Source organism: Aplidium turbinatum, chromosome 9 (assembly GCF_918807975.1).
Source record: "Aplidium turbinatum chromosome 9, kaAplTurb1.1, whole genome shotgun sequence".
Classification (NCBI taxonomy): domain Eukaryota; kingdom Metazoa; phylum Chordata; class Ascidiacea; order Aplousobranchia; family Polyclinidae; genus Aplidium; species Aplidium turbinatum.
The window spans coordinates 5,062,691-5,090,266 of NC_137480.1; the positions used below are offsets into that span (position 1 = coordinate 5,062,691).

At 39.6% G+C, this 27,576-nt stretch overlaps 2 protein-coding genes across 2 annotated transcripts; both read left to right on the top strand.

Moving 5' to 3' along the window:
- Nucleotides 1-244: 244 nt before the first annotated feature.
- On the top strand, nucleotides 245-18,643 carry LOC145777579 (uncharacterized). The gene is made up of 4 exons (XM_082588995.1): nucleotides 245-533; nucleotides 1,385-1,529; nucleotides 8,364-8,470; nucleotides 16,533-18,643. The coding sequence occupies exons 1-4, from the start codon at nucleotides 282-284 to the stop codon at nucleotides 16,854-16,856; spliced, it is 828 nt and encodes a 275-aa protein (XP_082445121.1). The 5' UTR covers nucleotides 245-281; the 3' UTR covers nucleotides 16,857-18,643.
- On the top strand, nucleotides 16,947-26,874 carry LOC145777578 (uncharacterized). Its single transcript, XM_082588994.1, has 4 exons — nucleotides 16,947-18,956; nucleotides 20,972-21,110; nucleotides 22,826-22,932; nucleotides 25,855-26,874. The coding sequence occupies exons 1-4, from the start codon at nucleotides 18,705-18,707 to the stop codon at nucleotides 26,236-26,238; spliced, it is 882 nt and encodes a 293-aa protein (XP_082445120.1). The 5' UTR covers nucleotides 16,947-18,704; the 3' UTR covers nucleotides 26,239-26,874.
- The last annotated feature ends 702 nt before the right edge of the window (nucleotides 26,875-27,576 follow it).

Below are 27,576 nucleotides of genomic sequence, written 5' to 3' on the forward strand. Positions count from 1 at the left end.
TATAGTCTAAACCTCCTTCGTTAATTTGAATTATACTAATTAACCATATTTACATTTTGTTTTTTATTTTATTATAAATACTTTAACCTACGGTACTACATTTAGGTTTATTTTATTTTGACAAGAGCCAAACGAAAACCTGCAGCTTTAAAATATGTGCAATGTTCCACTCGCTATATTAAGTTTATATCGGGATTGCTTTTAATAACCATATTTAAAAAAATGTTACTTTAGATTGACGTTGTTTGTATGTATTGCGATTTTAACTTGTAAATAACATCATGAAAGTCATCATGGCTGGAATGTCCAAGACTGGGACTAAAACCATGACTGCAGCTCTGAAAGAACTTGGATTGAACGTTTATGATTATTTGGAACACTATCTCAATAATGGTGATGATTGGTTAAAAATTTGCATACATGGAGGAACTACAGAAGACTTTCGTCGAATGTATCAAGATGTTGATGCTGCTGTTGATCTTCCTGCATGGTACTTTTGGGAAGAATTGCATGAAGCTTTCCCCGATGCAAAAGTAATTTGTACTATAATTGATTTTGAATAGGCTAACAATTGATAAATGTTACAAACAAGCTAGAGTGGACGACGTTTACTGATAACAACTGTTTGAAGAGAATTGTAAAAAAAATCTGTTGCTGGTGCCTTTAATTCATATGTATAACCAAAAGAAAGTTTATGTTAGTTACCTAAAGTTACATCTCAATGCTTAAGCTAAAACACAAGACAAAAAGTTAATTCTCATGCTTAAAAAACTTCTGTATATATAATACTGTACTGCTTGTATATATCAATGTTTTCTGTGTACACTACACTACAGTTCTCAAAATATTTTATGCTTATTGTGAGCAGGTGAAATTTATAGTCTTAATGCCATCATCAGGATTTCAAGATTAATTAAAACAATATATATCTAGTGTGTGGTAGAAGATGAACAAAGCCCTTTGGTTGATTTCCACACAATCAAAAATAATTATCCTTCAGTAATAATGTTTGTTTTTATATAGTATAATAGTGTATCCATCGCAGAATGCGTTGCTCCTCAGCACTTTACAAAGCAGACAGTGTCAATGCAGCCGTATAGAGGCGCAACTGAGTACATTATTACCTGAAACCATTCCATTTGTTAGTGCCAAGCAAGAATTAGATTCAGTACCGTAACATTTTAAAAAAATCTTTGGTATGATCCAACAAGATATCGAACCCATGCCTACCAATTCAGAGGCGATCTAGTATGTGATTTGTTCACTTTTTAAAGCATTGCTTATAAATAACGTTGTGTTGACTTAACTTATTGCAGTGCCTAAAATATCATATGGGCCATGATTGCAAAAACATGTGATCTAATCGTGTTTTTATATTTTAAAGATTATTTTGACAATGAGAGAAAATGAAGACGTTTGGTTCAATAGTCTAGTGAAGCAGCAAGACACTCTACGATCACCTATATTCAGTCTAATGCGTTATTTATCCCCAACTTACAGAAGATTTCGGTATTATGGATTAACTATAGGTATGCAGGATACTACCAATTGCGTTATTACTGCGCTACAGTGCGCATAGCACATTAAACTTTGTGTGCTGTGGAGCAGATGATTAACACTATTATTGGGTTGCATATCTATTGACCTGTGTTGAGTCTTAGTTTGCATAACTATTTCAAACTGCAGTGAAACAGAACAAATTTATTTTTTTGCTATCAGTTATTTTCCTGGTGATGTACAATGCTAAGTCTAAAAGCATACAAATTTACCATGCTTTGTTGGTTTTGTTTCAGTTTGAATAATGCTATTTAGCCCAATCACGTTTACCACTGTTTTGAATCATGCCAATGACCAGAATAACAAAATTTTTAGACTGCTTTCACAATCATCCAAGTTCGGTTCTGTCCCCACTAGTTGAGGTGCACTGCACTATTTCTTGACCACCATTGGTTATATTATCTCCCATAGGCATCTAAAATCCGCAATGATTGTTCTCTACATCTTCTAGGCAACATTTATTTACCTTTCTTTTTCTTAGTTTTCACATGTTTCAGTTCTTTTCCCACACAGATCTCTTATATTTCAACGTCTAGTCAAGAGTCAATACCTTTTTAGGAACTCAGAGATTATTTGCACCCCTTGCCCATTTAAGGAATGCTGGAGACTAGCTGCATACCTTTTAAAGCATAATTTTTTCAGCCACGTGCTTTACTCCCGAGGCTCATTTGCTTAATTGTGTCTGCGCACACGTCACCTAGCCTAATTCGTTAGCGCTTTACCTGCTGGAAGCGGAATGGCCCGTTTCGGTGAGTCCGATTCGGTGAGTCCGATCTCTATTTGGTGATTTTTTCAATTTTTTTTTTGAAATTATTGAGTACCGTAGCCTAATTATCATTGCCGTTTTAGGGTTAGGGGTAAGGAGTTAGGGTTAGAGGTTAGGAACTCACCAAATCGGACTCACCGAATCGGACTCACCGAATCGGACTCACCGAATAGTAGCAGACCCTGCGAGAAGGCGCCTTCTCAAAAGGTAGAGCCAGTATTGTTTCGCTGTTTACTTTCAATCACTTCGGTTTTTTGTTAATGCCGTCCGGATGGCTGAGATCTTTTGGTGTTGATATTTTTTGGTGCTTGTAAAGAATTATTTTTTATCCATTAAAAAGAAAAACAAATAAGATTCAAAAAGTTGTGCGTTGAAGGAAGTTTTAGAACAGGATAGGGAGACTTTCAATACAAGCTTCCTAAATTTGAAAGTCTCCTTAAGCAACCTGGAGGGACGATCCAGCCCTTGACGCTGACTACAGACACAGTTATAAATGTTGAATCTTGCCTTTATCTAAATAGTATTTCCTGCAAGGCAGAAGAATAACAAGTTTTAGCCAGTCAGTCGTGGCAGTTGCCCGTAGACCCACTTGCTTGTTTGGTGTGTTTCCTGACCTATATATATGACATATGTTTTAAAAATCCATGACAATTGCCTAAAGTATTAAGGTGCTCCTTGTCCCACTCACTAAACCCCACAACAATATTATATTTTTGTGACTCATTGGCAGATCGAGTGTGTGCTGATAACTTGATGCTATCTTGTTCATTGTTCAGCTTTCGTTGAACAGTTTAAGTTGGAATTTGTTTTTATGCCTTATGAATTATGATCATAGGCGCCGAGTTTTCAAAATAGCTGGGCGGGCGAACACATACTGTCACGTCATAAAGGGTATTTTGTGCGTTTTTCAAAAGGGCAATTTTGCTAGGTTGTTGGGCTAGCCTAGTTTTACATTTAAGTCTATGTCTCCTCTAATACGATTTGGAAACAAGCAATAAATATAATTGGTACGCAACAACGTCTGGTCCTGGTAATTCTATTCCGCATATTTTTTGTGATTGGTATGTGCGGGTTGCGGGATGAAAACTGCAATACTGTACTAGTTCCATAATTACATTACTATTGTTGATACAACACGATAACACACACACAATTCATCGGTGGGTTCATACGATAAGTCGCTCCTAGCGGACGCATATATAAGATGCTGTAATGCAACGCAGAAGCGATTTTACGGCAATTCTGCTCCCGAGAAGCCATCTAGCGATAAACTGCGCTATTGAACCGAGCTTACATTGAATCTACAATTAGAACGGTTATATAACGAAGGAGCTGAATTGCAACTAATGACAACCAACGGTTTCATCCGGCCAAACCAACAGGTGTGCACATTTTAATATCAGTGACGTAACAGACGCAACTGTGATGGTTGAGACGACAAAATAGAGCATTTTGGCAGCAGAGTTCATTGATAACGTCGTTTGAAAGAAAATTACTCCTTTGAAGAACAGTGCTACAGTTTTTTACACCGACTTAACATCTGGCGATGTTAAAACGATGTAAAAGCAGTGGAAATTGCGGTCAGACTTTTGCCGCGAATGAAGTTCCTCACAGGTTTGCGCAATTTACTTGATTTATAGCACTGGGCTACGAGTGGCAGAGTGGAGACAAACGGCGCGGCTGGACACTTTTGCTCGTTTAACGGCGGATCAACGTTGTTTAACGTTGCATGAATGTAACAATGGCAATAATTGACGAAAACTAATCGCTTAATTAGTAGGTCTAGTAGGGCCTATCACATAGCGACAAAACCCTGCGCATAAGGTAAGTAGTAGGCTGTACCAAATTTTGGTGACTTTCTCTGATTTCTTAGCAACTCTGCCAAAAGTTGTGGCTCAACCACCAAATCAAAATGCCATAATTTTTTTTTGGTTAGATTTTGGTTTTGGGCCTCCTCAATGCTCGTTTCCATGACAACGTGTAAAAAATCACGAAATTGTCATAACTCCACAACCGCTTAAGCTAGATCAAAATTTTTTTTTTTAAAAGCTGCAGAACAGCCAAGTTCCTATCTGTTGTCAACACATTATAAGAGCCTAACTATTAAATTTTTCAAGTAAAATGAAAAAAACATGTTTTTGCCTATTTTTACGTTGAAAGGTGTTTGTGCAATGACAAAAATGCTATTAAAGTCAGTTATATGTTCTTGATGCAATCATGAATAACACAAAAGCAGTATACAACTTCCAAGACAATGACAGTTTTACATTATTAGTAAGCAGATAAGACTTTTAAAGGCATGTACTGTTGTCTACATGCTACAGCATGTTTTAACTATCATTGAATATGCATTAAAATAAATATTGCAGTACCTTGTGATGATCAAACCACTCACGCATGTATATCAACAATATGTTTACAACAGTGTCACAGCAATTTTTAATTTCAACACTTGGGTATTGCTTTAATCTTGAAGAGACTCTTCTTCATTACTCTTTCACTAGATGTGGCTGCATCACGTTGAGAACCTCTTAGTTCGGAAACCATTTTGAACAATATCTGTCGTTTGTTTCTCGGCAGCCGATTTGTAGCAAGAATTGACAGCGATAGACACGTGTTTCGCCCATGAGGCTGGGCTCATCAGTATCGCACCGTATTCTGCCACAAATTTATTACTAGTGAGTGCTCAGCCTTGTGCTGATAGCCGGGAAGAACGCCCCTTTCTTCACAATATCTGTCGTTGTTGTGGATCTAAAGTGATTCTGCCAGTGTTGAAGGTAGTCAATAACCCCAACGCACGTTCTGCTGCATCATTTACTACATTGAGGGATTGAACCAAGGCTTGAGCATGCTTGTATGGTGCACTCAGGTACCAGCTGCTTGGATCGTTTTTCAAAAATGAACAGTCAACGTTTAAGAGATCAAATAGTGTCCAGGAATCAGGACCTATCAAGTCAGCCAAAGTTGCCTTGTTGGAAAGTATTGGCATTTGCTGTAACGAAAGCTTGCTGTTGCTGTTCTTTTTGCATTTTAGAAGACCTTTTGACATTGCATTTTTGTCGCTGATTGGGACAGCATTGCTGAAAAGAGCTAGAACAACAAGCCTCTCAGACAGATACCATAAATGGCAGTCTAATTTTTCTAGATATGCTACTAACATTGGTGTCATCTGTGTAGCCAGTTTTGTAGAAGACCTTGCTTGCAGTGTGGCTAGGTCAGCTTTTAGGGTATGGTGCAATTCCAAATCCACTACTGGGGCAAAAGTGGGATCTATAGAAGTAAACCAGGGCTTCAAATGGTACATAACAAGAAACAAAGCCAAACATCGAATCAGTTGCAAAATTTCCTTACCAAGTAAGTTATTGGCGAGTAGGGAAGTGGAAAACAAAGCAATTTTCAAAGTATAGATTACTTTGGACATCCAGCGTGCATGCGAGATGGCACCTGGAGCATTGACTGAAAATGACATGCTTGTAGGCAAGGATCCTCCTAAGAAAATAATACTTAAGCATAAGAATTCTTTGTAATCTTTCCTGACTAGGCGTGAGTGTTCACCACTTTTAAAATAATCTTCTCCAAACTGTAACACCTGTTCACAACGGCGCTGTAAATTACGTGGCAATTTACTGATGTCGAAGAGGTCAAACTGGTGAACGTTGATTTTGTGCCAATTCATCTGCAACAGAGTGAAAGTCTTTTCAGAAGGAGATGTTGTTTCACCAAATACTTTTCTGCATGCTGCACCACAGCACAATTCATACACATGATGTCTACATGCCAGCAAAAGCAGTTTCCTTCCCAGATATTGCTGAAGCCTGACTATAACACCGTTTCGAAGACCAGTGTTAACTGCAGTGGTATCAAAACAAAATCCAACTATTTTATTTTTAATCGCTGGATAATTCTGGAGTTCAGCTTGAATGAGTGAGGCCTCATTCTCAGCTGTACTTGCTTTGTTATGCATTCCTGTTATAGATAATATAGTGTCATTGGTGGGATTGAGAAGTGAATGAAGGATGATCGCAACATGCTCAACACTTTTATTGACATGCTGAAGACCTTCAAGCATTTTGCCATCCCACTGAAGCAAAAACAAAGAATTGGGATCCTCAGTTGATTGCTTAATGTTCTGTTGTATTTTAGAACCAGCAGCAGACCGCACAGCATCTCTTTGGCGTTTGCATGTCATAACTGAAAGAGTTACTTGATTTAAGTTTTCATGCAGCACTTTATCAGCAAATACAATTTCAGTTAGAGCTCTGTGGCTTATTTAATATTTGTCTGCTACTTTACAAACATTTGGAGTAAAGAAATCCTTTCTTTTGTAAACAGATGTGTTTTGACCAGGGCACTCAAATTCTGTAACTTCTCGATCAATTTCTGCTTCACTTCCCTCACTTTCAGTTAAATTGAATTCTATACTATCACTTTTTTCCAGTGAATTTTTCTTTTTTTTTTTCATTTCCATGTTTCCATCACTTGCTTTTCTTTTATTCTTTTTTGCAGTTTTAATATCTTTGGGTCCAATAGCTACATGATTTGTAGGGTCTTTTAATGCTTGAAGCCATTGAAAGTCTTCTACTAAAACTGGATTTGTTGAAGTCCCTGCTTTTTCCTCAAAGACTTTAGATACTGCCCAAAAAGTTTGTTCGCTATCTTTTAAAAATTGATTTCTAGCTGCTATTTGTTTTTCTGAAAATCTTTTCTTGTTTTTTTGCAGTCCTTGATAACTTTTATGTACAGCTAGCACCATTTTGATTAATCCTTCATCTGATTTCAAATCCACCCCTGCTCTTTTCCACCAATCTTTTATTTCAAAGACTGTTTTCTCAGCAGCATGTCTTGCTTTTGAATGCCGTTTGGTTTCCTTTTGAAGTCGTGCATGTTGCCCATTAAAGTTCATATAAACATCTTGAACTGAAGGAGGACTTGCTCCATGGAATAATATTCTATTAGATTCAACATCTGCTATTGGTAAATAATCATCAAGTAACCACATTTTATTTCCAGACCTAGTAGAAGTATTTGAACTGCTCATCTTTTAAATATAGTAGTGAAATTACAATCTGAAACAAAAGACATGGTTTATTGCTTAGTCTAGATGTTACTTGATCTTGACAGATGCTCATGCTGGAAACAGCACTTTGCACAATCTAGAAATCCATTACATAGCTGAATACTGATAATTCAGCTGTCCTCAAGTTTATATAAACAAAGGCTATTATGACTCATATCTTAATGGAAATTTACCAAACAATACTGTAAAATTCCATGTACAAGAAATGCTATGACAGAGATGTTAACAGAAAAATGGCAAAAACATGTTTTTTTCATTTTACTTGAAAAATTCATTAGTTAGGCTCTTATAATGTATTGACAACAGATAGGAACTTGGCTGTTCTGCAGCTTTTAAAAAAAAATTTTTTGATCTAGCTTAAGCGGTTGTGGAGTTATAACAATTTCGTGATTTTTTACACGTTGTCATGGAAACGAGCATTGAGGAGGCCCAAAACCAAAATCTAACCAAAAAAAAATTATGGCATTTTGATTTGGTGGTTGAGCCACAACTTTTGGCAGAGTTGCTAAGAAATCAGAGAAAGTCACCAAAATTTGGTACAGCCTAGTAAGTAGGCTAGTATCAGAAGGTGGCAGATGGTTACAGAAATTTTGGGACTTAAAATGGCATTAAATTTTTTTTTTTAATTCCTGAAATGTCCGGCGGGCGCGGCCCGCACGGGACTCGGCGCCGGTGATTATGATCAATGCATCCAAAACCAGATAATCGTATTTGTATACTGGTACCCTAATTCTAGTTAATTTACCAGGCTTTTGTATGCATTTAACCGATATATACTGTATGCAATTATCTTATTCAGATCACCAATTATTTTATGATATATATAGTTTTGGATTTAGCAATCTTGCTTGTTAAACGGTTCTCACTGACATGCAATAAATTGATTTTTTCTGTAAATGTTTTTGCATAATATGTGCTAACATGTTATAAGTAATTTGTAAACATTTTGCGTTATTTTGCTAGGTCTCACTGCTTATGGGATAATAGACAGGTCATGGTTCAAAGATGATGACATGAATGAGTTGTTGATGAAAATGGTTTACAGGCAGCATAATGCATATGTCTTAGAGGTAAACAATAAATATTATATATATTATACTATTTATATTACTAAAAGTGTTCAATGCCAAGCAAACAGCCAAGCAGAGCAAATTACATCAAATACAGTTATATACTACTCAGAAGGTCCTTATTCTATTTTAATAATTATAATTCTATTTGAATAAGGACCTTCTGATAATCCCCTTTAGGGAGAAACAGGCTGTAGACGTTTTAGAGAGTATGTACTGGCATTATATGTGATATATTATATAATATAAATCAATAGGACTCTTTCTCTAGCTCAGTACTTTTCAACCTTTAAAAATACGGTTTGCATTTTTTCATTTCGCAATTATTTCATCGGTACAAATCAACCAGAGTTAGTGTGCAGCTATTTCTTTTACAAATATGTGGAACAACAATGCATGGGTTTTTTCATTAAAACTATGCATGTAAGCTGATTTTAATATCAATGGCAGATGCAATGAATTGATAGCCTAGACACCGTGTACACTGTACAAACCTTCGAAACTGACGACTGAAGTCGATTGCAGATAAACGTGTTTCTTGGGTCCTCCTATAGATGCCTAAAATATTTTTTTAAGTGTTTTCATGCAATTGCTTCACTGTTCAAGTGTGTTTTTTTCATAATGAGTAGTTTTTATATGATAAAAAAAATTAACATTTCGTCAAGCAATGGGTGGACACAATTTCTTAATTCAAACAATCAGTAAAAATCTCTATGTTGTAGATTGTAAGAATGTAGATTCAATAGTTTTTATTGGCAAGGATTACTTTATCAACTATTAATTTGCTATAATTTACATTGCAAAACGAAAAAAAAGCACTTAGCACTGAAACAGTTGAAGAAACATCCATAGCTCTTATTTTGATTGGAAAGATATATAAGCTACCCTTCAAAACTATCAAGCAGAATGTAGAAATGAAAGCTTGCTGCCCTGATATATAATAGGCTGCTCAGATTGTTACTGCAGAATTCTTCTGAGTTTGAATTTCTTCGTTAGAACGATGGAATTTGGGATATCGGTTTGAAAATATCAATTTCACAACTTTGAACAGTGATGAGCTCATTGAAAATAGCCTACCGAATATGTCAATCACGCCAGGATTTATCACACGTCTTTGCGCGCAAAAAATCGTTAGCGGCTAAAACAAGTACCACTGGTTTGGCACTCGGGATGTGTGCACTGTGCAGTGTGCTTGATCACGGACATCAAAGACACACAGCCATGGCTAACAATCTCAATAGCCTACATTATTAAGCTTATTTGGTTTACAGCACATATGTAGCGATAAGTAAAAATCAGATAGAATTCTCATCTGCACCACGTTTGTCATCCACATGACAAGTTTTGTCATCTGCACAATTGTGCGAACCATCCCAAGGGTTGAAAAGCACTGCTTCAGCATTTAATTTTATTTGAAACATCTGCTTGTCTTATCAAGGGACCAGTCACTTTGTTTGCCACTTGAGTTTGGGATTGCCAGTTTGCCACATTGGTGGTTTTAACGCCAAATTTTAGAAACTTGACGTTTTTTTAAACATATTTTAAGATTAAAATATGGCACAGTCGCAACACCTTAGGCTGTTGCTAAAATCAGTCCAAAATGAAAAGCATCATCAAACTTCGGGAAAAGTTGCCTTAGTTTCAAACCTGAAGTTTTGTAAATAGGCTTCTGCACATTGATAAAACAGAGTTCTTCAAACTATTTACAATGCTGAATAAAAAATGAAAAAACTCCATAATATATCGGAATGGCCCGTTTCGGCGAGTCCGATTCGGCGATTCGCTCTCGCCGAATAGGGCACTCGCCGAATCGGACTCGCCGAATAGTAGCAGACCCATAATATATATATTAAAATGCCAAATTCGAGTTTCTAAAATTTGGCGTTAAAACCGCCAATATGGCAATCCTGTTTGCCGTGCAAGATGATGCACAAATGCCTGCAGTTAGCATGCTTCCTTGATTACTTTTGCACTCCTTTTGTCACGTGTACTCCGCGAGGCAGTACTCTGTTCTATTCGTATCATTTCATTCTGGCAGGCTAGCGAACAACAGCTTCTTTTGTTCTAGTTCTAGTGTTGAGTTTAACAATCTTACGTTGTGTATTTTGTTGCAGAAATTGCGATTCGATCATTTTTCTTTTGTTAATACATTTAAGAAAAATAACCGTCTTTGTTCATGATCGAATCGCAATAGGATAAGGTTAATCTAAAGAACTTTGTGGAATGGTGGTGATAACATGCGCCTTTCCCAACTGTAATTTTGAAACAGCCGACGTGCCTGAAGCGGTTGCTTGTGTGGTGCTGCAAAGTCACACGTACAGTCATGCTGCTACGACGCGCAACGTTCTAGCGCCCGAAAACCTTGGTCCGAAGCTTATTCGACCTACTGTAGACATTGGAGTTTCTCCGGAAGAATGGAACGTGTTCACCAGAAGATGGAAGGCTTTCAAAGAAGGTTGCAGAATTTCTGATGAAGCAGCTTCAGCCCAGTTATTCCAATGTACCGGCCAAGCCCTAGGGGACAGCCTTCTCCAAGCTGACGCTGAAACAGTGAGTAAACCTGTAGATGACCTTTTGCTTGCAATGCGACAACTGGCCGTTATACCTGTCGCCACAGGGGTGTTACGGACAGAGTTTATGGCTATGCACCAAATGCGCGATGAAAAATTTCGCGCTTTTGCAGCTCGTGCTCGAGGAAAAGCGGATATATGTGCATTCACTACTACATGTTCTTGCGGCCTGACAGTCAGTTATACAGATCACATGATCCGAGACACACTACTCAGTGGAATTTCTGACAATGAGATTCGTCGCGACATGATGGGAATGGACAAAGTATTGTCGATTCCCATTAACGATATCATCGCCCTTGTCGAGAATAAAGAAATGGCTCGCAATGCGGTACCATCTCATGACGTTTCGGCAGTGTCGACTTTCAAGCGCAAGAAAAGCCAAAGCCCTATTCCAAGAGACCGTGGACACATCCAGGCAGCACCCTCCTCTCCCAATTGGTCAAAACAAACTCACTGCCCTAAATGCAATAGATTATTCAATCGTTACAGAGAAGGCCCCAGAGGTTGGAACACTACGCCTTATTAACTTTGTCTCGAATGCTTTCGGTCATCTCGTCATAAAAACAAATGGGGCGCTCCTCCTAAAGATGCATCAGTTGAAGCACTCTGTGCAGCACCTACTGTACCTCAAATAGGCACATTTGCCTCAACACAAACTGACATCGTAGCCCGAGACCCAATGTGCTCAACAATTCGTGGTCCTCACTACACATTCCAAAAAGGGCATTGGACACCATCCCGCATGCGAGAACATCCCACAGTTCGGGTAGACATATCTATGGATGACTCATGTCATCATGGCAGTTACACTAGCGTGATAGCACAAGCAACAGCAATCGCAGATACTGGTGCCCAAATAAATGTATGGTCACTGAAGAACTTTGTGCAATCCGGCTTTGGACAAGAGACCCTTGTACCCGCACCAAACCTAATAGCTGCAAATCGCTCTACTATTTCCATTACAGGAGCATTTCGTGCCATCATTCGGGGTACAGCGCACGGCTGCAATGTGGAATGTCGGAGCATGATTTACATCAGTCAAGACGTTGACAAGTTATACTTATCTCATGACACACTATTGCATTTAGGTGCCCTATCCCCGAAGTTCCCAACTCTAGGGGAACATCAGATCAAGCAAGAAATGGCGCACAATCTTATCGAACCAGAAATCAACGTCGTCAGACTTGTTAACGGTGGCTGCACGTTACCCAGCAAGCAACTGGAGTCGTGCACTTGCCCTCAACGTGGTGCAGTTCCAGCTCCCCCAACCAAGCTTCCGTTCCCGTGCACACCTGAAAACAATGACAAGATGGCAAACTGGCTACTCCAGAGGTACGCCGCATCCACTTTCAACACTTGCCCGCACCGCGCGCTACATTGTATGGCTGGTCCTCCCATAGAAATACATGTTGACCCCAACGCGAAACCAGTGGCTGTTCATACACCAGCGTCTATCCCCTTGCATTGGCAAGAAAAAGTACACGCTGATCTCCTCCGCGACGAGGCTCTGGGAATCCTTGAAAAAGTCCCCCACGGCGAACCCACCACATGGTGTCATCGTATGGTTATCACACGCAAAAATGATGGCTCACCACGCCGTACTGTCGACCTTTCCCCCTTAAACAAATTCTGCCAGAGAGAAACCTTCGCCTCTGAAGCTCCATTCCAGCTATCCCGTCGTGTCCCCAGAAACACTTGGAAATCGGTGACTGACGCATGGAACGGCTATCACAGTGTTCCACTGCGTCCTTCTGATCGGCACCTCACAACTTTCATCACTCCCTTTGGAAGATGGCGCTACACTAGGGCACCGCAAGGATTCCTATCCTCTGGGGATGGCTACAATCGCCGTTTCAATACCATATTAACTGATTTTGTGCGCAAAGAACGCTGTGTCGACGACACAGTGTTCTATGATAGCGAACTGGAAGAACATTGGTGGCGAACCATAGAATTCCTCACTTTAGTGGGACGGGCTGGCATTGTCCTTAACCCTGACAAGTTTCAATTTGCCCAACGCACCGTAGATTTTGCTGGATTCCGTATCTCAGAAGCAATGGTCGAGCCCCTCCCTAAATACTTGCTCGCCATCCAAGAATTTCCAGTCCCGAATAATATCACAGACATACGCAGCTGGTTCGGATTAATCAACCAAGTAGGAAACTATGCTCAACTGCGTGACCTAATGGCACCGTTCAAGCCGTTCCTTAGCCCAAAGCATAAGTTCGAATGGTCTCAGGAGCTGGATTCCGCATTTGCCGCCTCCAAATCGGCAATTGTTGACGCTATTCGCCATGGGGTAGAAATCTTTGACCCCTGCCGTCGAACATGTTTGCGCCCTGACTGGTCTAATAAAGGCATCGGATATTTCCTTCTCCAAAAACATTGCGTATGTGCTTCCACTATACCGGACTGCTGCTCATCAGGTTGGAAAGTGACTCTTGCAGGATCCCGATTCCTTTCATCGGCCGAACGACGTTATGCCCCCATAGAAGGCGAAGCCCTAGCAGTTGCGTGGGGCCTAGAACAGACAAAGTATTTTACGCAAGGCTGTGATAATTTGGTTATCGTAACGGATCATAAGCCATTGGTAAAAATATTCGGAGACCGTACGTTGGACGAAATCACTAACACTCGCCTGTTTCGTTTAAAACAGCGTACACTAATGTGGCGCTTTGATATCGCACACTTACCTGGCACAACCAACTGCGCAGCCGATGCTGCCTCACGTCATCCAGTATCATGCGATCTCATTGCTGTAGCGTCGTGTGCAGAAAATAATGTAGCAGAAATGGCGCTGGTTACTACCATACAGGCAGATGCCACCCATACCTTTTGCTTGCAATGGTCTGAAATCGTTCGGGAAACAGCCGCCGATCCAAACCTTAGCAAGTTAATGGTAGCTATTGAAACGGGAATCACCTTTCCCAACACCGGCGACATTCGCCCATATCTCCCCTATCGTGACGGGTTCTTTGTTGAAGACGACGTTATTCTATATCATGATCGTATTGTTGTACCACCATCGCTTAGGCCTAGAGTACTCTCAACGTTGCATGCTGGTCATCAAGGTGTGTCTGCCATGGAACGCCGGGCACGTGCTATAGTATTTTGGCCCGGTATGACTAATGATATCCATGCTATTCGTGATTCGTGTACATCATGTAATCGTAATGCTCCATCTCAAGCAGCTCCTCCCCCGACGCCATGTGATCCCCCAGCTACACCATTTGAGAAAATTTTTGCAGATTATTTTGACTATGGGGGCCGTCACTTTTTGGTCATTGGGGACAGATTCTCGGGGTGGTCGGATGTATTTGCCACGCCATCAGGATCGAGTGCCGCAGGAGCAGCTGCTTTGACTCAACTTTTGCGCTCGTACTTTGCCACGTTTGGTGTTCCTGAGGAAATATCTACAGATGGGGGTCCCGAATTTACTGCTGCCGTTACTGAACTCTTTCTTAAAAATTGGGGTGTGCAGCACCGCATATCGTCATCTTACTTCCCTCAATCTAATGGTCGAGCTGAGGTGGCTGTCAAAACTGTCAAACGCTTGCTCATGACTAATGTGAGCCCAAACGGAGACCTGAACAACGATTCTTTCTTACGTGCAGTCGTGCATTGTTACAGTTGCGTAACACACCTGATCCTGACTGTGATATCTCTCCAGCAGAGATCGTGTTCGGTCACCCTCTGCGCGACGCATTCGGTTTTGTAAACCGCCTAGTCAAGTTCTCCAATCGTCACATTCGTCGTACATGGCGGGATACATGGAAGGCAAAGGAAAACGCCCTTCGTCTGCGAGCTGGTCGAACCGATAAGGCGCTGTCTCAGCATACTCGTCCTTTACGTACTTTACAATGTGGAAACCGCGTATTTATCCAAAACCAAAACGGTAACTATCCTCGAAAATGGGACAAAGTGGGAATGGTTGTCGAAACGTTGCCGCATGACAAATATGTAGTGAAAGTTGACGGGTCGGGCAGAATCACAAAACGGAATCGACGTTTCTTGCGAGTAATCCCACATACTAAAGCATGTGCCGATGCCATCCCTCCTCAACCAAACATCAATGCTCACCCACAGAGCCTCCCATCATCTTCTTTTGCCCAGCCTCCTGAAACGGACTACTGCCCTCCCCACCCTCCGCATCTCGAGATAGGCCCTAGCCCAGAAATTGGAGAATCACCGATGTTGCCTCTCGATGCAGATCACAGTCCGCCTGCACTCTCCTGCCCCACACCAGCCTCAAGCCCGAAGCTTTGTGAGCCACAGCACTCACCGGAACCTCCAAAGCAGCCGCTACCTTTCGATTCAGTGGAACCAACCGAACCCACAAGTGGAGTCCCTCATATTGAAAAATCGCCTGTTTTGCGCCGTTCTACGCGGTCCCGACGGCCGGCATTGGATTTAGACGCATCCTCTGGTCAATGGGTAATCAAGGGTTCGAGCTCGTAAGTCTACAGTTTCGCCTTACGAGCTGGGGGGGATGCACAAATGCCTGCAGTTAGCATGCTTCCTTGATTACTTTTGCACTCCTTTTGTCACGTGTACTCCGCGAGGCAGTACTCTGTTCTATTCGTATTCTAGTTCTAGTGTTGAGTTTAACAATCTTACGTTGTGTATTTTGTTGCAGAAATTGCGATTCGATCATTTTTCTTTTGTTAATACATTTAAGAAAAATAACCGTCTTTGTTCAGATGAGGCCTAGCGTTTGGCTTCCACTCCAAATACTATTAAAATTCTGGATGCCACTTGTCTTGGGGTGTGAGGGAGATTATTATATCACACTCACATGATTCGTTATGATGGCAATTTTCACTCAACTAATTTCTCGAGGAAACTTTTAATGTAACGAGCCATCTTGTCGTGTTGACTTGCATAAATAAACAATAAGAATAGTTATTTGTTTCACAGCGTGTTAGGTTGACCTGACAGCAGCAATGCAAGGGGTTACTCGTTACATCACTTTATTAATTTGGTGCATAAAACTGCAACAAAACGTTGATAATTCATTCAACAAACAGCGTGTGTTTGCTAATAGCTGTGTTTCAGTTTTCTCTGAAAGCTCAGCTTGAACATTTCGTAAATTGCTCCATAAAGCCTGCTAGGGCTGCTGAAAACAAAAACATGTCTGAAGAAAACTTTGTTTGAGATACCAACGTCTTAGTTAGTAATTATATCTGCCAGTAAAAGTACCGCCGGATGTTACTTTATGCCATTTCTTAATCGAAATCCGTCAAAAAATTGCAACCACGTATTTTTATTTTGGCAGTTCTGAAGTATGACTATTTGACTAACCCAATTTCTTGTAAAGTCAAAAGCTGGGGCGCCAATCAGTGCATGAGTGCTCTTGCAACATATTTGTTACGCGGATTGCGCAAAAATTACACAAATTAAAATTCTATTTGTCATGAGAGAATATGATGATTAAAAATAGATTCTGTATCATTTTGTTAACCTTTAAAATCTGTTTACTCAATATGCAGACTGCACCCAGGGACAAACTGCTTGTCTTTAACATCAAGGATGGTTGGGAACCTTTGTGTGAATTTCTCGGATTCGAAGTTCCATCGAAACCTTTTCCTCATAAGAATGCTCGTGGAAACATCACTGATGAAATGCTTGCTGTGAACCCTTTCTTTATTCGAATGCAACGAGAGTTGTTGTTTTCACTCTCACTCATTGCTATTCTGGTTTCGTATGGATGTTACAGGGTTGCCAAGTCCCCACCATCACCACCACCTGATTCATTTATTAGTTCTTGCACAGAATACGTAGGTTCTTGTGTGGGAAAATTAAAGTTCTGGTAAAAAGCAATGTTTCACGCAGTTTTTATTTCTATTTTATTGAATCACTGAGTTTGCTGCAATCTTTATATTTTAATGCCTTTGTGAATCTTTTTGTTTCGATTTAATGAATGACATGATTGACATGTTGCTAACGATTTCTCGTCTCTAATGTTGTCAACATCATAATCTGAGTGGTTAATCATTGCTATGATTAAACTTCCCACGTTACATTCAGACGACTTATTGAATTGCTTTCTTTTGATTTATTTTTATTCACCGTCGAACCGAATTTTTATTCACCGAACTTCTTTGTGTCACTGAAGCGCATTGAGTAGATTCTTCAATGGTGAAATTAAGACACATGAGATAATAGCCATCTAACATAAGAATCACCATAGCCATGTTGTGAGGTTGTAAAATTGGTTATTTTAAACCTTTTTAAAAATGTACATTAAGGAATGTGCTTTGATAATCATGTGTGGTGGCATTATTTATGTATTTTGTACATTTAGTTAAAATTGTGGTGTGGGTTTGTATAGAAAAAGGGAACTGAAGTATTTAATGGAAAATATCATTTGACTAATCGTTGCACTCATTGTACCTCAATTTTGTTTGAGATCAATCGTTCAATGACCAAAATATATAGTGAAATGCATAATTACATTACTTTCAAAGATGAATAACTTGATTATTTTTGCCCACATCTTTGTTGCTTTGCACAACCCGTAAGGCGGCGGTAGACAGAACGTTGTTTGGTGCGATGCAAAAAGAGCATTTTTTATTTAAAAAAATTGACGTTGTTTCCAACCTCACCTTAAACTTTTTAAGCATCAGGAATTTTCGTTGTCAGCTACCATTATTGATATCACTTCCACTTGTATTCAAATGTGTATCGTTTTTTACTTTTCATTTGTTATTCTGATGAAAAATATGTTGAACAATCAAGTTTCTACCGCACACTAGCATCATCCTTGAATGAATAGTAGACAGAACTTGCTTCGCCCTGTTGGTAGTTTAGAATATCTTTTTTTGGTCAGGCTGTAGTTTGAAAGATGCTTCATTGCGCGACTCATCGTGTCTCATTCATTATTGCAGTTATTGCACATGTCAACAATAAGTCATTTTTTCCCTTGTTTCTCTGAATTAACCGATAATGCAGCGACAATACAACCTAAATAATTTAAACATACAACCTAAAATAATTAAGCGATAATACAACCTAAAGCAAGTTTTAAGAATACCACATGCTTAAAACTCTAACATTTTTTGTGCATTGCAACAACACTTTCTGTGCATTCAATGCGTATTGCTCCATTGGCTACTCGTAGCCGCAATGTTCCTCATTTGTTGATTGATACGACTATAAATCGTTTTCCGTATTAGCATTTAGCTGTTCCGATGTTTTGAAATAAGATTTAATATTTCACAGTATAGTAAAGGGATGTTCTTGTGTGCTCTATGAGTTAACAAAGGACATCCACCTTCACCCGGTCTCCAAGCGAGCAATGTACCTGTTCACATTTTTTTAACTTGAAGCGAAACGTCTGTTTCGCTATTCGGTTTTGTTTTTGGAATGAACTGTGAGATGGAAAATTAAAACTAGTGACAACAACCCGGAAGGGGCAGGTTTCGTGGGCAAGGAAAAAGTTAGACAGTAATCTTGATTGATATTAACTGCCCGCTTTTGTTTGTTTTAATTTTTCAATAAAATGCAATTGTCCGTGATCATTTCTTTACTCCTTTACAATTATCAACGTTGTTTAGCATTCTAGTACAGTGTCGGACATTAAGCACATATTTTAATTCAGGTCAATGTTGTAATGTAAAATGTTAAGTTAAGGATTGTTAGGAATATTAAAATGTTAAGAAATGAAAGTGATTGTCGTCGGTTTGCCTCATACAGGCACTGCAACGTTGGTGGTTGCGTTGAAGGTGCTTGGCTTGCAAGTCTATGATTTCATGGAACACTTTGTCCACTGCGGTGACGATTGGATGACAATTTGTAGAAAGGGCGCTAACGTCAGGACCTTTCAAAGGATGTATGCAGGAGTGGATGCGGTATCCAGCCTTCCGGTTTGGTATTTTTGGGAAGAACTTCTACAAGCTTTTCCTGATGCTAAGGTCAGTGTGCGTCCAATAATTCAACCTTTTAGAGATAATCAAAGGGTCAGTTTTATTTTCAAACACTCTGCCATTTTATGTTCATTGTCGGGTGTCTCCCGACGATGGTTACCTTTGTCATCATGTCATTACTTTTGGGGTGCGTCTTTTAGGTTCTCTGTGTTTCGGGGGTCAATTAGACTTACTGTAGATTCACTTTGTCGCGTGATCATTTAGCTGCTATTGCAAGTAAAGTGAGTCTACCCATAAATTGCGAAAGTCATAGCAACAAGGCATGTTTTTTTACGGTAGCCTATGCTACTATTGGGAGAATCCGATTCGGAGAAATCCCAGTTCGAGAAAGCCTTTTTCGGAGAATTCTAAAATTCCACAGCTGCATCTGTTCGTTCAAAAGAATTAGCTTGTGATAGAGATTAACCAAGTAAAAGTGTCAGCGAAAAAGTCTCAACTAAAGAGAAAAAACTAAAACAGTTAGTCTATGAAACGGCGTTTCATGATTAACAATGGAGGTTAATTAATTCAACTTTCAGACAAAAAAGCAGTGGTCAAACAGTGAGTAAAGTGTCAGCGAAGAAGTCTCAGCAAGAAAAAAATAAACAGTTAGCCTATCAAACGCTAAATGGCCTTCGAAACTGCCGTGCCGGTAAATCATGTTAGGCTGGCTTCCACAAGCCAACATTTCTCCATTCCGTTGGTATTTGAAATGATTTTCTCTTCATTCGCATTTGCAATATTTTTTCACCAACAAAGCAAAGTATGAGCGTCGCTGTCGACCTATAAAAACTCGAAGACTAGCTCTACACCTACGTGGGAAGCAGTGCGTTTAAATACAACTGCAAATATGTTTCAGGTCGTTGTTTGCGTTGTTCTCTGGGTGAGCGCAAAAACACGATATCAATTAAGGGATGTTTATGAACACGATTTTTAACGGATTTTTTGTTATGGCTGCCAGGCGCGAGAATTTGACCGCCAAGAAGTAGCTCTGGTAGGCTATGCTTGGTCTCAGGAAAAAATAAACGAGCTTAGAGGCCTGGTAGAGTAGCCTACGGTAGTTAGGCCTACATCCAATCCAATTCGATATATTTCCGCCGTAGGAAATGAAGCAAACGCAAAATAAAGTTAATGTTTTGTTTGCGACAACAGATTATAGCCTCCCCGTTAAAACGTACATTTTTTTGCAGTTGTGCAATAGGCTATGCATATGTATTTTTCTTTGTCGGAATGCGAAAGAAACGATAATGTGGAAATCAAATACAGTGACATAACCAATAAAAAAGGTGGCAAAATAGCTGTGGTTTAAGACATGCATGCAAATATCCAATTTCAAATTGCGCTTCCATACTTGTTGCGCATGAATCATTACCACAGTCGATATATCAGTGGCGAATCTGTTAATCTCTTCCTTAAAATGAAATAAATTAACTTTATTAGCCTAGGCAAGCTTGTGGCTGGTGGACAGCTTTACAGAATCAGAAGGTAAATCCTACCCTTCGCATATGAAGCAAAAATTTGTTTCGATGTTCAATCAACCTCGTCTCGACCAACTAGGTCCATCACTCATATTCGTTGCAGTCGCTCTTGCCAGCTATGCTAAAATAACAAAAATACAGCAACTTCAAAGCTACCTTATACAGTTTAAACCAGAAAAAATTTTTGACCGAGCATAGCACTGGCTGCGTACCGGTATTAGTATTGAATTACTTACTTGGGCACCAGAATTACTTGAAGATGATTGTTAGTTTGTCTTGTAAAAATGTCTTGTTGATTAGTGTTATAGGTTTAAAAGTTAATTGCCTAACCTTTTGCATGGGTATGGTAAGGTGAGTACAAAACTAAATACAAATTGGATTTGCCGAAACGGCCTTTCGTGTTTTTTACTGTCTGTCCATTATACGTACACTATTTTTTAAAACTATTTTTTGTTGATTTATAATTCGTAAATGTTATAATTGGCTCAACTACAAAATTGTAAAACGCGTGTTGAATGAATGATATGAAGTCATTGCTTTGCGCAGATAATACTAACCGTTGTAGAAGATGACAATTGGTTGCGGAGTTTAAGAGAGGAGAAGAAGAGTCAACCCGGTGTCCATCCTGTGCTACGTTGGTTCTCGCCATCGGCCCACAGCTACTATGCTTACGCAAAGACTTTAGGTCAGTGGTTCTAAACCTTTTTGTCTTGGTGGACCCCTTTTGGTGCCTTCAAAGCGGTCGCGGACCCCTAAAAATTCTGTTTGAAATTTTGGTATATTGCGTCTCCTTATGGAATCATAATATCTTACATAAGTTTCGAAGCAACATAGCCTCCTTAGAAGAATTTGCTGAATTCGCAACGCACTTGACTATTGATGAGATGGACTTATGTTATGAGCTATATGTTGACACACAGGATCAAACATCAGTAATCTATATGCTGATTTAATGTTTTTCTATAAATTTTATCTAAAGTAGAATACTTGCCACCGTTACAAAGAAATTCTCCCTTTTTCATTTGTAATCAATACTAATTCGTTATAATCGCAGTCATTGCAAAACTGTGAGTGGTTATGCTGTAGACTGCTGACTGACTAACTGAGAACTGTGAGTGGTGGTAGAAATGCAAACGTTAGTCAGCAGTCTAAGTTAATCATATCAACAACCTGCTGTCTCAAAAGAAAGTTGAACATAGCCAACATAGCCTTATTAAAAGGTTTAAGTCATTTATATGATATTTTTAGTTCTAACCCAACCAAACCTTTGTGCCATGTCCTTTGCAATTTCAAACGACGCACCAGTGCGTTGCGACTTACAATTTGAGAATCACTGTAGGCAAGTACATAAACAAACCACAAGCAATTTTAGATTTCATAATTTATCAGTCATACTAAAAACTCGGAAACTTTCGCGGACCACCTGAAATCGCATCACGGACCCCTTGGGGTCCGCGGACTCCCAGTCGAGAACCACTGCTCTAGGTAATGACGTTGTGCAAATTTTCTTTATAGAAAATGAACTTTCAAGTATTCAGTGGCATAGCTGTAGGAGATTGGGGGACAGGGGGGCGGTCGCTCCCTCACTGAAAAAAAACTTATTTAGGCTAATCAATCTTACCATAATGTTTCGACATCTCACCAGTTTACAAGCTTTACGTAATTGTTATAATTTATGAGATGCTTTGATATTTTCCAATGAAAATAAAATGTATTATCATCGATTTTGGAAACTATTCCATGTGGTATTGAAGTTTGAGCAGATTGGTGAGTTTCGATTCGATATCTGCAAAATATAAATGTAAAAGAGTACAATTGGCGAGCAGAGGTAAGTTTATTTACTAGCATGTAGGCTACGTTTCATCACGGGTAGGATAATAGATAATTACTAATGCAGTTATTTATAAAAATTATTTGGACAAATCCATTTTTTCCATGAGCTTTCAACACTTTACCAGGTTAAAGGAACTTTGTATAGTGTTGTATTTTGAAGTACATTAACTTTCTTCTTAGAATGTAAAATGTAACATCATCAATTTTGGAAGCTTTTGTATTGCAATCTGGGCTAAATGTTAAACTTCGATTCAGTATCTGCAGAAAGTAAACGTAATAGAATGCAATTGGTAAGCAGACGTAAACTTATTACAGATATTTATTACGATACTAGCTTGCATTGCTTCATCGGTACAATTTTGAAAGCCTGCTGGATAGGTACTGGTAACCGTATGAGGTTGCTGTTTTGGCATCGGAAACCTTTCATTACAATTTAGAGCTAAAAATACGCTCAAAATACACCAAAATAAATACATTTTTTCAAAGTTTTGTAGGAGAAGTCCCCCAGAACCCCGGCACTTGGCCTCATGAGTCATTACTGTTTCATTTCGTTATCTTCTATTGTAGAAACAACAACGTTTGGAACTCTGCATCGCTCAGCAACGAACCCTACAGAGATGAATGAGCTACTTCTAAAGAAGGTTCATCGACAACATAACAATTACGTTATTAATGTAAGGTGGCTTTTAATATTTTGATTGTTTGTTGAGCAATTTGGGTTTCTTCGCAAGCTTTGACGTCGCATTGTCGATCAACTGCCGTTTTTTTTTTTTTTTAAGGAACCCTTGTTGCCCGAACGCAGTTCGCTCAGCCGTAGGGTAGCGGGATTATCCCCCGAGAGCAGAATGTTCAGCGATTGCGAACGATGTCTGAAAGTCGCTAACCCATTCCACTGCTGAGTGCCTAGCAGAAATGAAGTTTAGTCCCATTTTTAAAAAAGGTCTTTACTATGACCCGATGGGGGATCGTACCCTCATGTACCGACTCAGAGGCGGGCACTCAAACCACGGAATGGCCCGTTTCGGTGAGTCCGATTCCTATTCGGTGATTTTTTTAATTTTTTTTTTAATTGTCGGGTACCGTAGCCTAATTATCATTGCCGTTTTAGGGTTAGGGGTTAGGAACTCACCGAATCGGACTCACCGAATAGTAGCAGACTCCTCAAACCATTAGGCCATTGCGCTGGCTGCTTGTGAGTCATAGGCGCCTAACCCGTGGGGGCCAGGCCCCCACGCATATTTATGCGTGGGAGCAACTTTTTATGCTGCATTGATACATAAAACAATAGATGAACTAGCGATCGGCAGCAGGAAAACATTTTTAAATGCAAACCGCAACAGCTTCGCGCTAAATAATCACTAGAACGAGTAGCGATGCTACAATCCCACACCAGACAAAAAAAATCTGTCATTTTTACATTGATTTAACGTCTGCAGACGTTGAATCAATGTAAAATGACTGATTTTGCTGCCTGAGATATAGCAAAAATCTACCATATTGCGTCGATTCAATGTCATCAGATGTTGAATGCACCCAAAAACAACATAATTTGCTACGTTGACGCAGCGTGCGTTTAGCTTTATGCGCATGCAAACAGACTCGATGTCGCTTTCGAAAGTCGAAACCTCTGCAGAGAATTGTCGCGGCAGTGAATCGCTTGCTGTGAAAATGAACTTGAAGTCTCGGCCCGAGGTAACCACTAACCAACGTAACAAGGGCTGATGCAAACCGCATTGCGCACACGTGGCATAATCAACGCAACAATGGACTCGCGCAAACTGCATGGCGCACACACGACCGTTGCCATAGAAACCCGATCAAAGGCGGGGAATATGCGCATCTTTTGTTTCATCTGTAACACGAAAACGGGCGTATTACAGCGAATTGAAACTTGAAAGCTGCTGGTCAAGCCATAAGTTGCGATATTGTAGTGAAAAGGGAGCAATGTCAAGTCGAAAACTTAATCAAACGTCTCTCCGTAACTATTTTTCAAGGGCTGTTTACGGATGTCAGCAACTTTTAAATTTATTCAAGGTGACGTGCTGTTGAATTGATGTAAACATGAATGATTTTGCTTGCAACAGGTATATTTTCAAGCGTATGATCAAGTTAGTATTTTCATTCCATTTACAGACAATACCTTTTAGTAAACCTTTTCGTCTCTTGTTTCATGCTAATAAATCTAGTTCGTTGCTAAACTTTATGTTGTGCTTAGCTTAAAGAATCGCAGTCCATCAACCGCTAGCCAACGCAGACGCATAGCATGTGTTTTGGTCGAGCTTTGTTTATAATAATTAACGGTAGGTCGAACGTAGCGATAACTCCGAGTGTGGCAATAAAAGCAATTCTAGTGTGACGACATAGTTACGTCATCCATCTGCATGACATTTTGCTGAATTTACGTTGCTGCTGGTGAAACACGCTTTCGCCCCCACGGCCAAAAAAATAGTTAGGCGCCTATGTTGTGAGTGTACGGTGTTTGTTGTTTCTTCAGACTTTCGTCTGTGTGGTTAACATAAATACATCCTTCACAATGTTGATATTAACGACCTGTTTTGGCCGGATGCTGCGAGTTTGCTGTGGTAATAGCGAATTGTACTAGCTTTCGGAACACAGTTCCCTAGTCATGGCACGTTAGCTGGGTGCAAATCGCTATTAGCACAGCGAACTCGCAGTATCAGGCTAACACAGGTCGTTAATATCTGTTATGAGAAGTAAGCAACGATCATGCCGCTAAAAGCGAAACTCAATATATTGCATAATTTATGCATCCATGTTACATTGATTTCAAGTTGGTAGGCGTAGAATCAATGTGTTCAGTTCAAATGTGTTTTATTTTTATCTCGGCAGTAGTTAAAACTTGCGCTTAGTGAATGAGAAAGCATAGACGCAAATCTTCGTGTCCACTTTCATCGTTTCACAATGTTGCCTTGGTGGTGACTCGGTGGCTTGGCGGTTAAACTGTTTCCTTCTGAGATATGTAGGTATGGGTTCGGTACTCTGTCAGATCATGCCAGATACTATGGAAGTGTCAACGTATTGAATTGACGCTTGGCACTCAGCAAAGGAAGGAATGGCTTCAGGATAGTAATGCACTGAAACTGCTTTGTAAACTCTTATGAAGAACGAATATCTTCGATGGATATGGCGCTGCATAAAAACATACATTATGTTTAAGTGTCTTGCCGAGATACAGCTCTATGCTATCGGCTGGTGTTTAACTGGCATCTTGTTTGTCGACCAAATCCTCGTACTCCTGGACCATACAACCGCGTGCTGAAGGGCCAGTTAGCTTTGTTTTGTGAATTGCAAAATTGTGAAAAATATATATTAAATGGACAAGAATTACAGGAAAGTCAGTGCTTGTTTTCACCTTTAAATGTGTCTTTGCCGAGACACAGGCATGTGCTTTCAGTAGGTGTCAAACTAACGTCCTTTCGAGTGTCGTACAAGTGTTCTCGCCTTTCGGGCCACGCATCCGTATGGTAGCTGCTGAAACTGTTTGGTTTTAACACCAAAATTGACAACGTGAAATAAGCAGCATATTTGTTGCTCACTGACACTAGTTACTAAGTTTCATTTTTTTTCTATTCTAGACCGCTCCAAAAAATAAACTGTTGGTCTACAACGTTGATCACGGCTGGATTCCACTATGTAAGTTCCTGGGCTACAAAGTGCCATTAATGCAATTTCCCAGAAAAGATCTTTATGTCAAGAACGTGCAAAGTGACGTGGTTTTTAAAAGAATGCGACGCGAAGTCTTTGTATCTTTGTCCGTTCTCACCATTTGCCTTTCCTTTGGAGGTTACGCTCTCTATTGTCATTCCACTTCCATTCCATACCCCTTGCTGGCATCTACCAGTTGTCCTGCCAAGTATTCACCTGATGCCAGTAGATTCAGCACATTCGTCCATCGATGTCTTAGTCTGATAGCCAAAGTGTGTTCACCTTATGTTGACGCAGTGATTTTCTGGCACTAAGTGTCTTCGTGTGCTTTACTTACACTTAGTATTGTGTCAAATTTCTTGAGATTCGAATGACTATATTTTGCATTCAAATATTTTTATAGTAGGCTACCTATTTATTTGTGACAAGCTGCTAGAAGAGCTTGTTAAATATTGATTATACAAGATAAACCTTTCCTTCACTAAACTCAGGGACTGAACTAGAAACAAAATGTGTTTGTATTGCGCACTATTTTTGATATTGCTATTATTTCGACCACACTGTGTTTTGTTTATCGTATCGTCAAAGAGCATTTTTGTGTTGACGTAAGATGGAGGTTTACATATATCCGCTGTGTTGTAATCCTTCGATCACTGTGTTAAATCAGTGAAACAAACATAGCCAACCTTCAACAACCTTGCGTTTACTTTGTCTTGATGTTGAAAACAGCAACCGAAGACGCTTTCAAAACGAAGAGTGGAGGCTACTCTGCTGAAACTGACTGCGATTAATAATTAACAAAGCACTGCAACGCGGAGTGATTAGTTGCTTATGGTGCTTGGCTACACATTTAAAATAAAGATTTAATATAGGTTAGGGCTACGGTACAGGCAGATATATCCTTGATTATCGGATCGGCGGAGTAGTCTTTTATGAGGTCTAAATCTTGTGGCTTACTGGAGGCGAGGTTACTGCTGACCACAGTATTAGTTTCGTTTGACGTTTTCACGCTTGAAGTTCGTTGTTTTTTAGCCAGTTTTTAAATATGTTTTCGCATTGGTAAACTGTGTTTAAACTTTAAACCACCGGATAGTGCAGTTGATGGACAGTAGGAAGCAATGATAAGATACAAATTTGTGAATTTTGCTATGAACACTCAGCGCATTGTTGGTGAAATAAACATGCAGGCCAAATTTTGCATTAAAATGAGCTCATCTTCCTTACCGCCTTTTCATGTCAAATTTTAGCTAATTTTGACTATAAAAGCTATAGGCTACACCTTGTAGCCTATTGTAAAAGTGTTCATGCTGTATTTACAAACACTAACCAACGTCTAAGCATTCGAAGAAATTTTATTGTAACGTTGCGATGCCTTAGCATCAATGATTTTTTATTGTTAACTGAAGTTGAAATGGTTCTACAGGGTCATCAATAATAATATAATTAACGTTGCAAGAGATCCAATTCAAAAACTAACAAAGGAGGCGAACGTGGCCCATGGAACCATGTTCACAGTTCTCAAGAAGGATTTGAAGATGAGCCCATTCAAACACATGAAGAAACAGTTGCTAAATGTCAATACTATTGAGAAACGTCTCTCCAGAGCCAGAATTCTGCTCTCACGCATTGAAGGAGGAGGCCGCTGCCAAACC

Coding starts and splice junctions, on each gene's coding strand:
- LOC145777579 (XM_082588995.1), top strand. CDS start 282: ATGAAAGTCATCATGGCTGGAATGTCCAAGACTGGGACTAAAACCATG. Junction 1,530..8,363: donor GTATTATGGATTAACTATAG/GTATGCAGGATA, acceptor TTATTTTGCTAG/GTCTCACTGCTTATGGGATA. Junction 8,471..16,532: donor ATAATGCATATGTCTTAGAG/GTAAACAATAAA, acceptor CTCAATATGCAG/ACTGCACCCAGGGACAAACT.
- LOC145777578 (XM_082588994.1), top strand. CDS start 18,705: ATGAAAGTGATTGTCGTCGGTTTGCCTCATACAGGCACTGCAACGTTG. Junction 21,111..22,825: donor TGCTTACGCAAAGACTTTAG/GTCAGTGGTTCT, acceptor CTTCTATTGTAG/AAACAACAACGTTTGGAACT. Junction 22,933..25,854: donor ATAACAATTACGTTATTAAT/GTAAGGTGGCTT, acceptor TTTCTATTCTAG/ACCGCTCCAAAAAATAAACT.